The sequence below is a fragment of the Candoia aspera genome, chromosome 5 (genome assembly GCF_035149785.1).
Source record: "Candoia aspera isolate rCanAsp1 chromosome 5, rCanAsp1.hap2, whole genome shotgun sequence".
Taxonomy (NCBI): domain Eukaryota; kingdom Metazoa; phylum Chordata; class Lepidosauria; order Squamata; family Boidae; genus Candoia; species Candoia aspera.
Window position 1 is genome coordinate 52,365,479 of NC_086157.1, and position 13,737 is coordinate 52,379,215.

At 36.7% G+C, this 13,737-nt stretch overlaps 1 protein-coding gene across 1 annotated transcript; it reads right to left on the bottom strand.

Moving 5' to 3' along the window:
• Positions 1-3,488: 3,488 nt before the first annotated feature.
• On the bottom strand, positions 3,489-9,798 carry TASL (TLR adaptor interacting with endolysosomal SLC15A4). Its single transcript, XM_063304390.1, has 2 exons — positions 9,647-9,798; positions 3,489-5,207 (listed from the first exon to the last, which is right to left on the bottom strand). Exon 2 carries the CDS (start codon positions 5,204-5,206, stop codon positions 4,334-4,336), a length of 873 nt encoding a protein of 290 aa, XP_063160460.1. The 5' UTR covers position 5,207; positions 9,647-9,798; the 3' UTR covers positions 3,489-4,333.
• Positions 9,799-13,737: the final 3,939 nt, after the last annotated feature.

The following is a 13,737-nucleotide window of genomic DNA, read 5'->3' on the forward strand; positions in this document are numbered from 1 at the left end:
CGACTGTACAGATGTCCGCCACCTTTGGCTGCAAAGGATGTAATCAATCTGATTTCGGTGTTGTCCATCTGGTGAAGTCCATGTATAAAGCCGTCTCTTAGGTTGTTGGAAGAGAGTGTTTGTTATGCAGAGTGAATTGTCTTGGCAAAATTCTATCAGCCTGTGTCCTGCTTCGTTTTGTTCTCCCAGGCCATACTTACCTGTAATTCGAGGTGTCATTTGACTGCCCACCTTAGCATTCCAGTCTCCTGTGATGAAAATAACATCTCTTTTAGGCGTGTTGTCCAGTAGGTGCTGCAGATCCTCATAGAACTGCTCTACTTCAGCTTCTTCAGCATTTGTGGTTGGGGCGTATATTTGGATCACTGTGATGTTAGATGGCTTGCCCTGAATTCGAATTGAGATCATTCTATCATTTTTTGGGTTGTATCCAAGCACTGCTTTAGCCACTTTACTATTAATTATGAAGGCTACTCCATTTCTTCTGTGGTCCTCTTGTCCGCAGTAGTAGATCTGGTGGTCATTTGATGTGAAGTGGCCCATTCCAGTCCATTTCAGTTCACTGACGCCCAGAATGTCTATCTTTAATCTCTTGTTTAAACAAGTAAAAAAAACAAGAGTTCAAACTGGTCTGATTCCTCAACGTTCTGCTCAGAGCTTACCCACATGAACCAGGAAAATAATTGTGTTTTGCATGGCCATGCCTGAGACAATGAAATTGATGATCCAGTGAGATAAAAACCAAATGAATGCAGGCTACCTGGGAGGAGATATTCCTGAAGTCAAGAACTGACTGACAAGTCCAACTGCTAAATGAGTAGCCCAAGTAGTAATGTCAGAGTGGACATCAATGGTAAAAGTTGGTAATCTAGGTAGTGTATAACCTACTGAAGGGTTATAGTATATGTGGGAAGGCATTTGCTGAGTTAATGGCTGGTTCATAAACCCACAGTAAAATACCTGAAAAAGAGATTCCTAGAGAGTGGACTGATGGTCTCATGTTAATGTGTGAGGAAAATGAAGTTATTTGAAAATACATACACAACACAAAGTTGGGCATAACATTTCACCCAGATCCATTACCTCCTTCCCCTTTCTCTTAGTTTCACAGACACAGTATCTATTTTTTCTTCTTTTCTTATGTTTGTTAATTAATATTTACTCCTGTTATATTCCAAATCACAATTGTCCATATACCATGGTTATCAACAGATGGGTCCACAGATATGGACCTCTACCATCTATCATGTAATTGGTCAATCAAGGCTTTCACATAGGACTTTGTGGTAGCAAAGAGAAGGTGTAAAGAGTTATTCCACCATTCTAAGAAAATAGCATAATTAAGCAATCCTCAAAATAAGCAGAATAGTAATTATGAGTCATGTGATTGTTAGACAATTAAAACTTTCTTAACTGATACGATTCCAGAATACATTGAGATTTTTGAAATGTCTGACAATATTTTTTTAAAAAATGGTATTGCCTACTACCTTCAACACAATGTAAATTTCAGGGAGACTTTTCTGGGTCCATCTTTCTGGACATTTAAATGTATATGTCATTTCTTTATAAGACATTAGTCACTATCTGTCACCTACCTTAGCAATAGATAAAGTTCTCTTCCTCTTCCACCAGCTTGCTAGCGGGGGAAAAGCTGCAAAGCACAACAACAACAACAACAACAAAAAGTACAGAAAAGGAAAAATATAATGTTCTTGTTTAATCTACAGGAATTTATAACATTGACTAAACAAATGTCTATTTAAAATATAGAAATAGAAAACTCTGTAATACTCAGTGAAATTGGTTTTATGCCTTTCGACCATAAATAATATTCACTTAATACATAGTAAGCGTGAGAAAAGTTGGTCATTTCAAAAAAATATTTGGAGACTGAGGACTGTGTGGTTGGTTAATTTCTGGATGGCTGAAGGTACAAGGATTCATATTGCTTATTTTATAACTGTTGGATTTAGTATATGATGTTTGCTTTATTATTGTCCAAGTATTGTATTTGTTTTATGGACATTTGTTGTTTATTGCATTTTTGTGGTGAGCTTTTTAGAGTCCAAATGGTTGAAGAGGCATAAATATCTATAATAAATAAATGAATATGCAAGTGTTGGTTTTCTTAATTAGACATTTCACTATGTCAAAGGAGAAACAGCAATGCATTTTTTTTCTTTTTTTGCTCTATTTAATAAATGGATCAGCAGACTCAGATAGTGTAAAAATTAGGGCTACCATATCTGGCCTGCAGAAAGTTTTCTGTATATTTTTGATGCCATTTATTGACCATCTAGAATTTTGCAGCCCAGCTATGGTAGGCCTAGTCAAAGTGTCACATAAGGACTGTGGAATCAGAAGGTCATAACCAGACAGGATCCATGTTGGAAAAACCATACTGGAGAAAAAAGGTAGAAAAGTAGCAATAGCAATACATATCCATTTCCTTGATTATTTATTAAATTATATTTTGCCTTTCATTCTAGAACATAACTCAAGGCATCATATATAGCACGGCCTTTTTCCCCCACAACAACAAAACCACTTTTCAAACCTTGAAATGAGCATTGCAACTGAAAGTCCAATACATCTACATTCTTGAACTGTTCTCTGGGCTGACATGTTAGAACCATGGATCAATTCTTTACCTATAAAGAGCTTTTAGAAGGATTTAGTATGGTAAATCAGAGGTAAGAAGTATGAAAATATATTTTCAAGTATGTTGAAAACCGAAGTACAATGTTCTGACCACAAAGAGGAAACGACGACAGGAAATGAAACATATCACTGTAAATGGATTTATTAAGAGAACAATTCATACTAATTATCTTTATTGTTATTAGACATAATGAATTTACCTTCAGTTCAGACATTTTATCTCATTTACTGTTCTATAAGTCTGCTATTAAAAGTTAGTTGTTTAGATGTTAACGGCACCTTAAATAATATTGTGTAATGAATATATGTGTGTCTAAAATCTCATATATTAACACCTGAGACAGTCATTACCCAATCCAGTATACAGATTCTAATATATATATATATATATACATACACATACATATACACACACACACACACACACACACACACACACATACATATGAGTCTATATACATCCAAATAATATCCCACATACACAAGAGGAAGCTTTTAGCCAGTTCAGAAGAGACCAATGTTTAGTTAATTTTAGCAAAAAATAACTTCAGGAAAACTTTCAGGTGCCATCAAAAAGTCCATTATTAACTGAGCTTTTGACAGACACAGAAAGCTGTTTGGTAGGGGATGAGGAGAAAGAAAAAATACAAAATCAAAAGAATGAGGGGAAATTAAATATCCTGGAAACAGAACAACTATTGCAGAAAGAATATGGACAGTACACTAATATTGTTTAAAGGCTCAAAATATTGGGAATGAGAAGATGAAAAAGACAAAAAGACAATGTTAAGATATAGATTCAGAACCAAATTTTCATAATGTTAATTTTAATGATCAATTTAGCTGGCATTAAAACTTATGAATCCTATTCCACTTTCTATTTTATTACCTTGTGCACACTTCAAAAATGATTTGGAGATAATTTTGATAAACATAGCACTTCTCAGCCATTCATTAAGACGGCTTAACTTTTTCAGGCTTCCACATGGGCCAGAAAAAAAAAAAGTTGTGGCTGCTTTAAGGAGATAGCTCATTAAAGTTAATGTGACTCTTAAGGCAACCACTACTTTTTTTCAGTCTCACATGGAAAACTGGGGGAAAAAAATCATGCTGCTTTGATAAATAGCAGGATGATGTTGTGTTCACAGTCACAAGATATCCAAAGGACTTCTTTTGAATCATTTTTGAGATACAGCTTGCCCTGACCTACCTACCTATCTATGCTCTTTTTATGCTTTTTTACAAAAAGCTTAGGAGCAAATGCAATTAAAGCAACGCTGAAACTTTTTAAGTCGGAAGGGAAACACCAAGGTCACCCTGACAGAGAAAAATGATACATGAACGATATCATAAAATGTAGAGAAAAGCAGAAGGAAACATGATTCCTGAGGGTAGGATTTGAGAGTTGGGTGAACTTTCTAAGATTTGTGTATGAGAGCCTAGTTAGAATAGAACTTCCTAATTTTCAACATACTACTTAGGGGTTGAAGTTGAATGCATATGGAAACCATAGAGTGAAAAGATTGTACATGGTTTTCAAACCAGTCTTTTTTGAAAGCGTTTACATGTGAAATAATTAAGATTTGGCACGTCAACTGTATCCTGGTAGCATTATAATGCAGAAATTGAACTGATTTCTACATTTCAAGGTAACAGTGAAACTGCATCTTTATTTAATACTGAACTGGGAAATTTGGAGACTGGGAGTGCTCATTTCAGTGGACACCTTTCCACTAGCTAATTGCAGCAGGCAGTTAATAACCATATCTTTGGCTCTTGTGGTCTTCAAGTTCGTCTCTTGTGATAACTTCATGCTGATTTGATCTACGTTGGTCATTATGAACTCTGAAGCCAAGATCTGAGTGGGAGATCTGCTGCCCATCACATCCATGATATACTGCTTATATAGCTCTACTACTTTCTCCTCCAAATAATTATTCAGAATTGAATTAGAGAGAGGCTGTTGGTGTTGCATGATGCTGGCCACCCGCCAGCATGATGAATTTCTTTGGGATGCCTTCCGTGGGACTTCAGCAGGTAACATTGGAACCGAGTCTATTGGCAATGGAATCTCTGATGATTCCAGGAATGGGCATATCCCACTGTCATAAGTAACATCTCTTTTAACTGAATTCATTGGTAGCACCTGATCACCAGCAATATGCAGGTCATTGTAGTTCTTACAAATGCTTTTACAAGAAGAAGGGACGAGGTAAGCGTCTTTGCTTATGGATGATCCCACATAGATTTCCACAGCTTCAGATGTTTGCCTTTCAAATACTGGATGCTGAATAGTCTGGGCCAATGTGTCTTTCTGCTGTTTACTATTTTTGTTTTTTTGGGAAGAAACAGAAATCATAAATTCATCCATGGATCTATAATTCCAAAATAAACTTCTAGTTTGCATTTGCTCTGTTGATTCATAAGTGATACCATTTAATGACTTCAACTCATGTATTGCCTCTTCTGTTTCTGTACCATAGAGCTTGTAATTCAAGAGTTCGTGATAAGGGATTTTACAGAGATACCCCTCAGACAACATTCTTTGGAGGGAAAAAAGAAAGGAAAAATATCAGAACATAGACCAACTTGCTAAATGTTATCATTAATAAAATTGTCAGAGCTGACCTGTGAGTTAACTAGCTGAACCTGACATGGTTATTTGATCAAATATAATGTGCTCACCTTGAAATGGGCATGGTATCTAAAGTCATTCTTAATTAATCATCATAATCCCTGTTTCAAAGCTCATGCAATTTAAAATAAACCAGCCATTCCAGCCAGGTAACATCCATATGTAGGGATTTATTTATAAATCAGGGGCCAAATGCTATTAAGGTAGCTGCATCCTTTGTTTCTCCCTATGAACGTTGTGACAAAGGGATATCAACCCAGTCCTTTCCATTAATCAGACAAGTAACAGCTGTGGGAAATTTGCTGACCCACTCACCACCTGATAAAGAACCCTACTTTTGCTAATCTGGAAAGTACAAGGGCAGGATTACTCTGCTGCATTCATCAGCTACAGCAATTTTAACCACAGTCTTGGCCTTGGGAATTCTAATCAAAAGAAACAAAGATCAAGAATTGCTCTTCAAAAACCTCAGCAAAAGAATATGAAATGATAGTATATTGCAAATCACATTTTTTACCTTAATGAAATTGTCTGATCTTCCTTTTTTTCCCATTCCTCATCCTGTTTTTTTTAAATGTGAGCCTGAAAAAAGGGCTTTCCCTGTCTTTTGAATTGATTGTATTTGAATATATGCTGCTTTGGAAGACAATTCCTGGAAAATGTTTTTTTTAAGCTATATAATTTCCAACACATCTGGACAGCAGTAGTTTGGTTAATATTGGTTATAATTGTGGCTGTCCTTCAGAAGCAACATAGATGTGCATGGTTCAAGCTTAAAATATTAAGGTTCTCAAAATTATTTGGAAAATGATAAATATTTTGAAATAATCAGACCCAAATATAGAAAATATAAATTAATCAAGTGTTTCTTTAATAGCATTTATTCACTTAAAATAAGTTCCAATAGAAGAGAATATCTGCAGCTCAGGCTTGAACTGTGGAGTTCTTGGTGCTCTCTTAGCTTGGTTGTTTGCTAGCAGATGTTTCATTACATTTACTAGAGGTAACATCATCAGTGCTAGTGAGCGTGGGGTTGCTCCCTGTTTATAAGCAGTAGCTTGCCCTGCCAGTTTTGATGGAGGTATAGTTTTCTCTTTGGTGGTTGTTATAAACCTGGTTACAAACAGGATAGAAGATCAGCATTGGATTTGCTGAGAAAGTTGGGTATATTCCTTTCCTGGCATAGTGTCAGGTTTTACCCAACAGGCAGGACTGGGACCAAATAGGCAAGCTCATGGGAATGCAAGAATTCCTGGTAAGTTATCTTTATTAATAAAGAGTTAGGAAACCATAACAAAAGTATTCCAGTGACTGTTATGTTTCAAGAGTAAACCTTATATGTAGAAACAATAATCAAAGCCTTTAGCATCTTCTTCTCTTTGATGCCTATGTAACAGGCTAGCTGGCCTCCTCTTTTACAGGGGTGGTCCAGTTTTCTTCCATCATTTATTTTTGCAGTAGTCTGATTTGCTCTCATAATTGTATGAGAATTAACTCACAGAGTTAGGTTGCAGTGGAAGATGAGTAGGTCTTGTTTGTGTTCAAAGGTGAAAGGTACAGTAAAGCAACAGCAAAGCAAATACTAAAACAGACTGTCCTGAAGCCGTAGCATTTAAAAAAAGAAAGAAAGAAAAAGTCTAGCTTTGCTCTGGGTTCAAGTAAACTGGCACAAAGTCAGAGAAACAAAATTCAGCCTTGAAACAAACCAAAATCATGGAGCTGATCTGAGAATGATACAATGCATGCATGTGGAAAGCCAGAAGAAAAAACTTAACTAAATTACAAATTTGGTGTCATAAGATGTATCGATGGCTGCCAACTTTCAAAGGGCTTAGATGTGTTATTGGAATGTTATTGACACTGGATTGCTTTCTGTCAACATGTCTCTGAATACCAATTAGTAGAAGACAAATGGAAAGAGTTGTAGAACCTTATTGCATTGATAAGTATTATTGAGCATATCTAGATAGCTTAGTACACACTAAGCATAGCTATCTTAAATTAGCAGCAATGAATGGGTATTATTTGAGCACTCATTTAATTTTTTAAAAATAATTCTGTATTCACAGCTGGTAGGTACTGCTCTTAAGTAAACCATTCTCACTTGTTTTTCCCAATAATAGGTGATCAGAAAGGAAATGAAACTATTACTTTTATTAATCTGGTTTAAAACAGCAGTGCCACATCCACTTGACAGAATAGATACGTGACCCACTAGTAATCCAGCATGATCATTTTAAAAAAAAAAAATAAACGTTATCTTTTCCAAGTCTTTGCAAAGTGGCTATCAAGTCAGAGCTAAACTGAAGTTGCTGGAGTAAGAATAATTATCTGAAACAGAGGAAAGAGAAGCATTAAAACAGATGAATAACAAAACACTTAGCAGCCTTGTTATCCTTATGAGAAGCAGCTCTCCAGAGTTCTCGAAATAAACTTTTGAGCCCAATTTGGAAATGCTATGGATTGGGTTTAGGAACTTCTGTCACTGAATTATGACTGTTTCCAAGGAAGGTAGTAAAGAGCTTAAATGTGAAGGAAAATAGAAGAGAGCAATAAAAAAGAACATATAAGTAAGTTACAAGAGAGACGGCAAAGCTGAATCCTACTATATTTTTCACAATCATAGCACACTGTTTATAAGAAAATGACAACCAGAAGGGCCACCAAGTTCAGCAGCAGAAACTGTTAAAAATATTGTGTTTTTCTGTTCAAGAATGTGTCTCTTTTAGCTTACAGATTTTTGATGAGCCTGCAGAGAAATCTCAGCAGACCTGCTGTTGGCAGTTGAATGTTATGCTTCAACTATTTCTTTATATCACTATATTTGTGCCTGTCCTAAAGGAACTTAAATAAATTGTAAGGCCATTGGAGAGGAAAACACAATTGGTTTCAGAAAAATGGCAGAGAACATTCACATCATTTTACAAGTAAACAGAACTGAAAAACATTCCTGGCTTTTAATGAATAACCATTAAATGAATGGTTATAATGAATATGAAACTGCCAGCCATGATAGATTTCAGCTGTACTTCATCCAACAGTCAAAGGGTTAATGTTATGCACATAAAGTATAATCCAAACATTTACATTCATTGTCGACAGCTGCACCTTTCAGAGACTGTGAGTTTCTACACTAGGAAGATTGAATAGGGAAAGGAGAAACATCACATTTCCAATACAGCTTGTGTGAAATGAACTAAAAAAAAAAGTCATCCTATCACTCAAGCATGTTGCCATAGTCTAGACAGAATGTGACCAAGGCTTCGATAACTTGCTCAGGAATTATTATAGCTCACACAAAAGTGACCTGAAAATTCATTAAAAACTGAGGCTTAAAGAAAATACCCTGGATGTGGTCCTACTCTTTCATGCAGATGGCAAGCCCATTCAAAACAGGCTGAACCTTATTGTTTCAATCTGATTTCTTACTGACCAACACCACATCTGTCTTGTCTGAATTTAACTACAGCTTGTTCTTATCCACCTGATTAGTGAGCTTAGGTAATGTTCAAGATGCTGATTTAGATAGTAAAGTAGTATGTTAGGTGTCATCAACATACTGATGACATCCAATCCCAATGTTCCAAATGATGTTCCCAAACATGCTTCACATGCACATTGAACAAGATGACAAGATGAAGGATGTAGGACCACAGATCAACAGCCTAGGTGTCAAACAGTAATTGTCTAGTATTTCCTTCAGAACATGATCTGACAAGAAAACAGTACAGTGCCTCTAAGGCCAATTCCATCAGATGATCTGAAAGGATGCTGAAATTGATGGCACTGAAAGTTATTAAGTAGTTCATGAAAACCAGCAGGGCTGCATTGCCCACATCTAATTTCTAATTCAGGTCATCTACCTAGACTACTACAAAGGTCCCAGTAACCTATCCCAGCTGAAAGCCCAATAAAAATGACTCCGTTAATTATCTTACTGCAGAATTAATCAGCTAAAGACAGCGAAGGCACAATATTTCTCTATAATCTGCATATTTATGTGGTAGATAATAAATGTTCTATTATACTATATATAAATGTAGCATATTGTCCTGGTTTTGTTGTTGAATATACTTGTTCAGTTAACACATTTTTGGCATGGTAATGTCATCACAATGTGATTTCTGTCATTTCGCAGTTGGCACCCATTTCTCAATACAACAGATGAATTCACCACTAGTTTCTTGAACTATTTTATTTTAGACTGTATTTAAAATCCTTACAAATTTAGGATTTATTTATTGAAATTATGCTGGCACTGTCAGAAACCAGTATTTTCATAGGGATAGATTCCATGTTCAGGTCTTCTGTTTATAAAAAAAAAAGTATATTCCAGTCCTCACTTACCTTCAAGAATTAAACTTCTCCTTTAAGGCAAGATCAGTGCCCAGTGTGTAATGATGAAAAGAAATGTGGCACAGAGCTTTGGATGTCTTATATCTATGCAACACATTTATTTCCGTTAATACTGTGGTCAAAAGGTTTCTGTGCCATGACATTCCCCCATACCCTCCCCACCCCACTCCAATTCTTGACTGCATTGCTCATGAATGGAAATCCCCTGAGCAGGTTGAAGGAGGAAATTTACAAATCAACCTCTGGTGTCACACTACGAATAGTCCTTTCTTCCTCTTTTCATTTCCATATGAAACCTTTTGGTGGAACAGTATGTTATTAAAATAGTTTGTCATGTGGTAAATATTTACAACTTGGCCAATATTTCTAACCCCCAGTCACTAAGAATAAGAAACTCTGTAGGATGGGACAACAGAAGGCAAAACTGAAAGAACGTTGGCTTAAAACGAAAATGTGAATATGACCAGATGAAACTATTGCCTTCTAATAACGTTATTTATTAGAAACTGCTTCTAATGTTATTTATAAAATTTTCTGTGGCATATCCAATTCATGATCAGAACCACTGTGACTGATAAATACATAGGCAAAAAATAATTTCTTTTCCTTTGAGGAACCAGCAGTAGCTTTCTGATAGAATTCATACAAAAGATCCCAATTCTATGGCTTCTACAGATAAGATTAGGAACAAGTAACTGGAGAGCTGCTTCTTGTCAGTGTTTTGCAAAACTTGGTCTAAGTCATATAATCATTATATTGAGTCTGTTATTTGAATTGGTCAATGTATCTGCATTTAAGTCAAAAGAATCTAATAGCACCCTGTGGGATAGTATCATGAAGTCTATGTGGTCCCAATTCCACTGTTGTTCAACATAGCTGTTTCAACATATGCAATGATACAGGGATCTCATTTCTTCAGTCTTAATCTTTCTTTCCCTAATAGAGTAAGACAGAGTTTTGTTGTTTGCTGCTGTTTCCTACTTGTTTGGGTATTTTAGTATGTTGCACATTGACTCCAGTTGCTTGGATGATTATGGTGCTTTATAAAATGAAGGGATGAATGAATAAAGCTACTTACCTTGTTTTTCCAAGTTGCAATGTTTGTAATGCATTAACATATTTAAAGTAGTTAACTAGCATGACTTCCGTTGCTGTTTAGAAGACTGTGGAGGGAGTCAGTTCCATTCTTGAATGGGAATTAGCAAGTACATTCAACTGAGCCTGGATGTAACCTTTTCCCTTGAATTCTGTTGAAATCTATGATCTATCCATTTGTATTATCCACTCAACATTTTCTCCCAGACTAAGGCATTGGCTAATGACACTTCACTCCATTGCCCTCAGGGTGAAATGTTCTCAACTGAACTCTTATGTAAGAGCCATTCTTCTACACACTTCAGTTGCTCAAAATATGTATTTAATTATCACTAGTGAACTGCACTGAGCAATTATAATTCTGCCAGAAGTTTTTGTTGCCGGTAAAGAGAGGGGCATTGAGTTTGTTTATTCAGATATAAAGCTTCTGCTGACAGGTTTGTTAACTTAAGTTGTCCTTGTAAGGGTGTTTTTAAACTTAGTTGTCAACCAGGTTATTAGGAGTTTTCAAACTTTGCAATCTCATGACTCTTAAAATGAAAAACTTGTACAAGCCTCTCCTATGAATAAAACTAATGATTAAATTGGATCAAGCAAGAAATGTACTACTTACTTTAGTAATTAAAGTTTATTTTATATATAAGATAAAACAAAGATGGAGCAATTATATTTTATAAAACAAATTCACAACTAAAAATGTTTCATTATAAATGGTAGAAAATTCAATAAAATTGAAAACAATATTTCCGGTGTGAAGGATAAGCTTACTTACACTGGGATAATTCCTGGAATCTTGGTTTCATTCTGAAAATTGCTATTCTCATTCACCAGTGTCAGGAAAAAAGAAAAAAAAAAGTATTTCCCTACCTTAAATCAGCTTCTCTTAAATTGCTATTAAAAATACTGTTTGAAAACCCCTGGCAGGTTTTCAATTGCAATTCAATTAATTGCTTTTGGTGCTATCTCCTAGCAAAGCTGCACTGGGATAACAATCACAATCCTCATCTCTCCTCCCATTCCCTCCTTCAGAATTCCCGCTGTAGACTAAGCATCTGTCAATGAACAAAGTGCTACATATATGCCTCATGCCATCCAGGTGTGGTTACTCCTCCTCTGAAAGGCAAATATAAGAGCCCACATTAGAAACTTTGTTGTAGAGGTAATATTGGCAACTTCTCTGCTGTTACTGCATCTGCTAAGAGCAAACCAGCAGCCCTTTTTCAGGTGGCCTGGTCCTTGTTGGGGAAGAAGGACTTCATGACCATCTGTTGAATTGCTATGTTATAGGCCTATAGTGGATAATATTCAAGGCATCTAGAAGATAAAGTCACTTGGATTCACTCAGCACTGAATTATGAGTGGGCTGACCCAGCTGAGATGATGGAGGCATGGTCTTGCTCAAGTAGCTGGGAAGACTTTGATCCTGTAATTTCTGATATGGTAGACAAAATCCTCAAGAGTGGAAAGTTGGCTTCCTGTTTGATAGATCATTGTCCTTTCTGGATGATGAAAGCCACTTGGTGATATGTAGTTGGGTCCATTAATTGGTATCAGGCTTTCTCAGTAATGGGGAGATTCTGCCTTGAAGCTATAGCTGGACCCCACCATTCTCGGCAATTCCTGTCCAATTTTCTCTTTTGGAGGAAGGCTGTAGAGAAGATAGGATGCAGAGGGAAAGGGGGCAGGGGGGCCAGAAAAAGATTGAATCTGAAGCTCCTGCTTTGTGGAGTGCCATAGCCCTTGAAACTCTTACTGCTCCTGTTTTATATCTATATGAGGCCACTGGGGAAAGTCATTCCTTGGTTCATATCAGGTATCAGCACACAGATGATACTCAGTTGTAGATCTTGACCCTTGCCTAGCCAAGTAATGCCATCAAAGTCTTGTCTCAGTGCCTGGAAGCTGTTGGGGTCTTGATTTAAAGGAACAAGCTCAAACCTAGCAAGATAGAGTGGCTGTGGATGCTTGGTTCTCCTAACTCTGGGGGTCTCCTTGGATTCTCCACTCCTGCTTGAGGAGAAGATGGTAGCTGTGGCCAGGAACAGCTTTCCACAATTCCAATTTGTGCATCCAGTTGTCCCCATTCCTGGGCTGAAAGGCCCTTCTTAAAGTCACTCATGCTTTGGTTATCTCATTAGCAGACTACTGCAATATGCTGTACATGGGAATTTCTTTGAAGTATACTCAGAAACTACAGCTGAAACTTACAGCAGTGGCATAAGTGGTGATGGATAAGTTCACTCTTACTATGTGAGGTGCATTTGTTACCAGTAAGTTTCTAAGTGCAATTCAAGGTGCTGGTTATTTCCCATAAAGCCCTATATGGCATAGGGCCTACCCACCTAGAGAACCATCTCTCTCCCATAGGATCTGCCTACTGTGTAGCATCAGACAGAGTTGGCTTGCTTCAAGTCCTCTGATTAAGCAGTGGCATCTAGTGAGACCCAAGAAGCAGGTTTTCTCTGTTGCAGCACCTGCCCTCTGGAGCAGCATGTTCCTCCACCACTGAGATTTGTTTCACTTTCACCCTACTTGCCCTTTTACCAAGCTCTAAAAATAAGGCTTTTCCTTCAAGGATTAGGGTGTCTGGCAGGCTTCTTTAGCTGGGGGTGATGTGGGATATTTTTTTTTTAAATTTGTTCTCTTAAGAAGATAGTGTGTGCATGTATGTAAGAGAGAGATGGTTATTTCTTTCTGTTTTTAATGTTGTTACCACCCAGAGCCATTTTCAGAGTTGGGTGGACTAGAAATTGGTTTTAAAAAACAGGTAAGTTATCTAATAATCCTCCTGGGGATCATGACTGCAGTAACTTATTACTAACCAATTAGCTAGCAGAATAATTATTAGTGATTTCTACTAAAAAAAACTGATCACAGGGTGGCTGAGAAGCACCAGGTACAATTATGGATGACTCTCAAAAACAATATTATTAGTACATAGTATTAAGGGTTGACTGATGTAGAAGACACTGAACTAACACTATCTT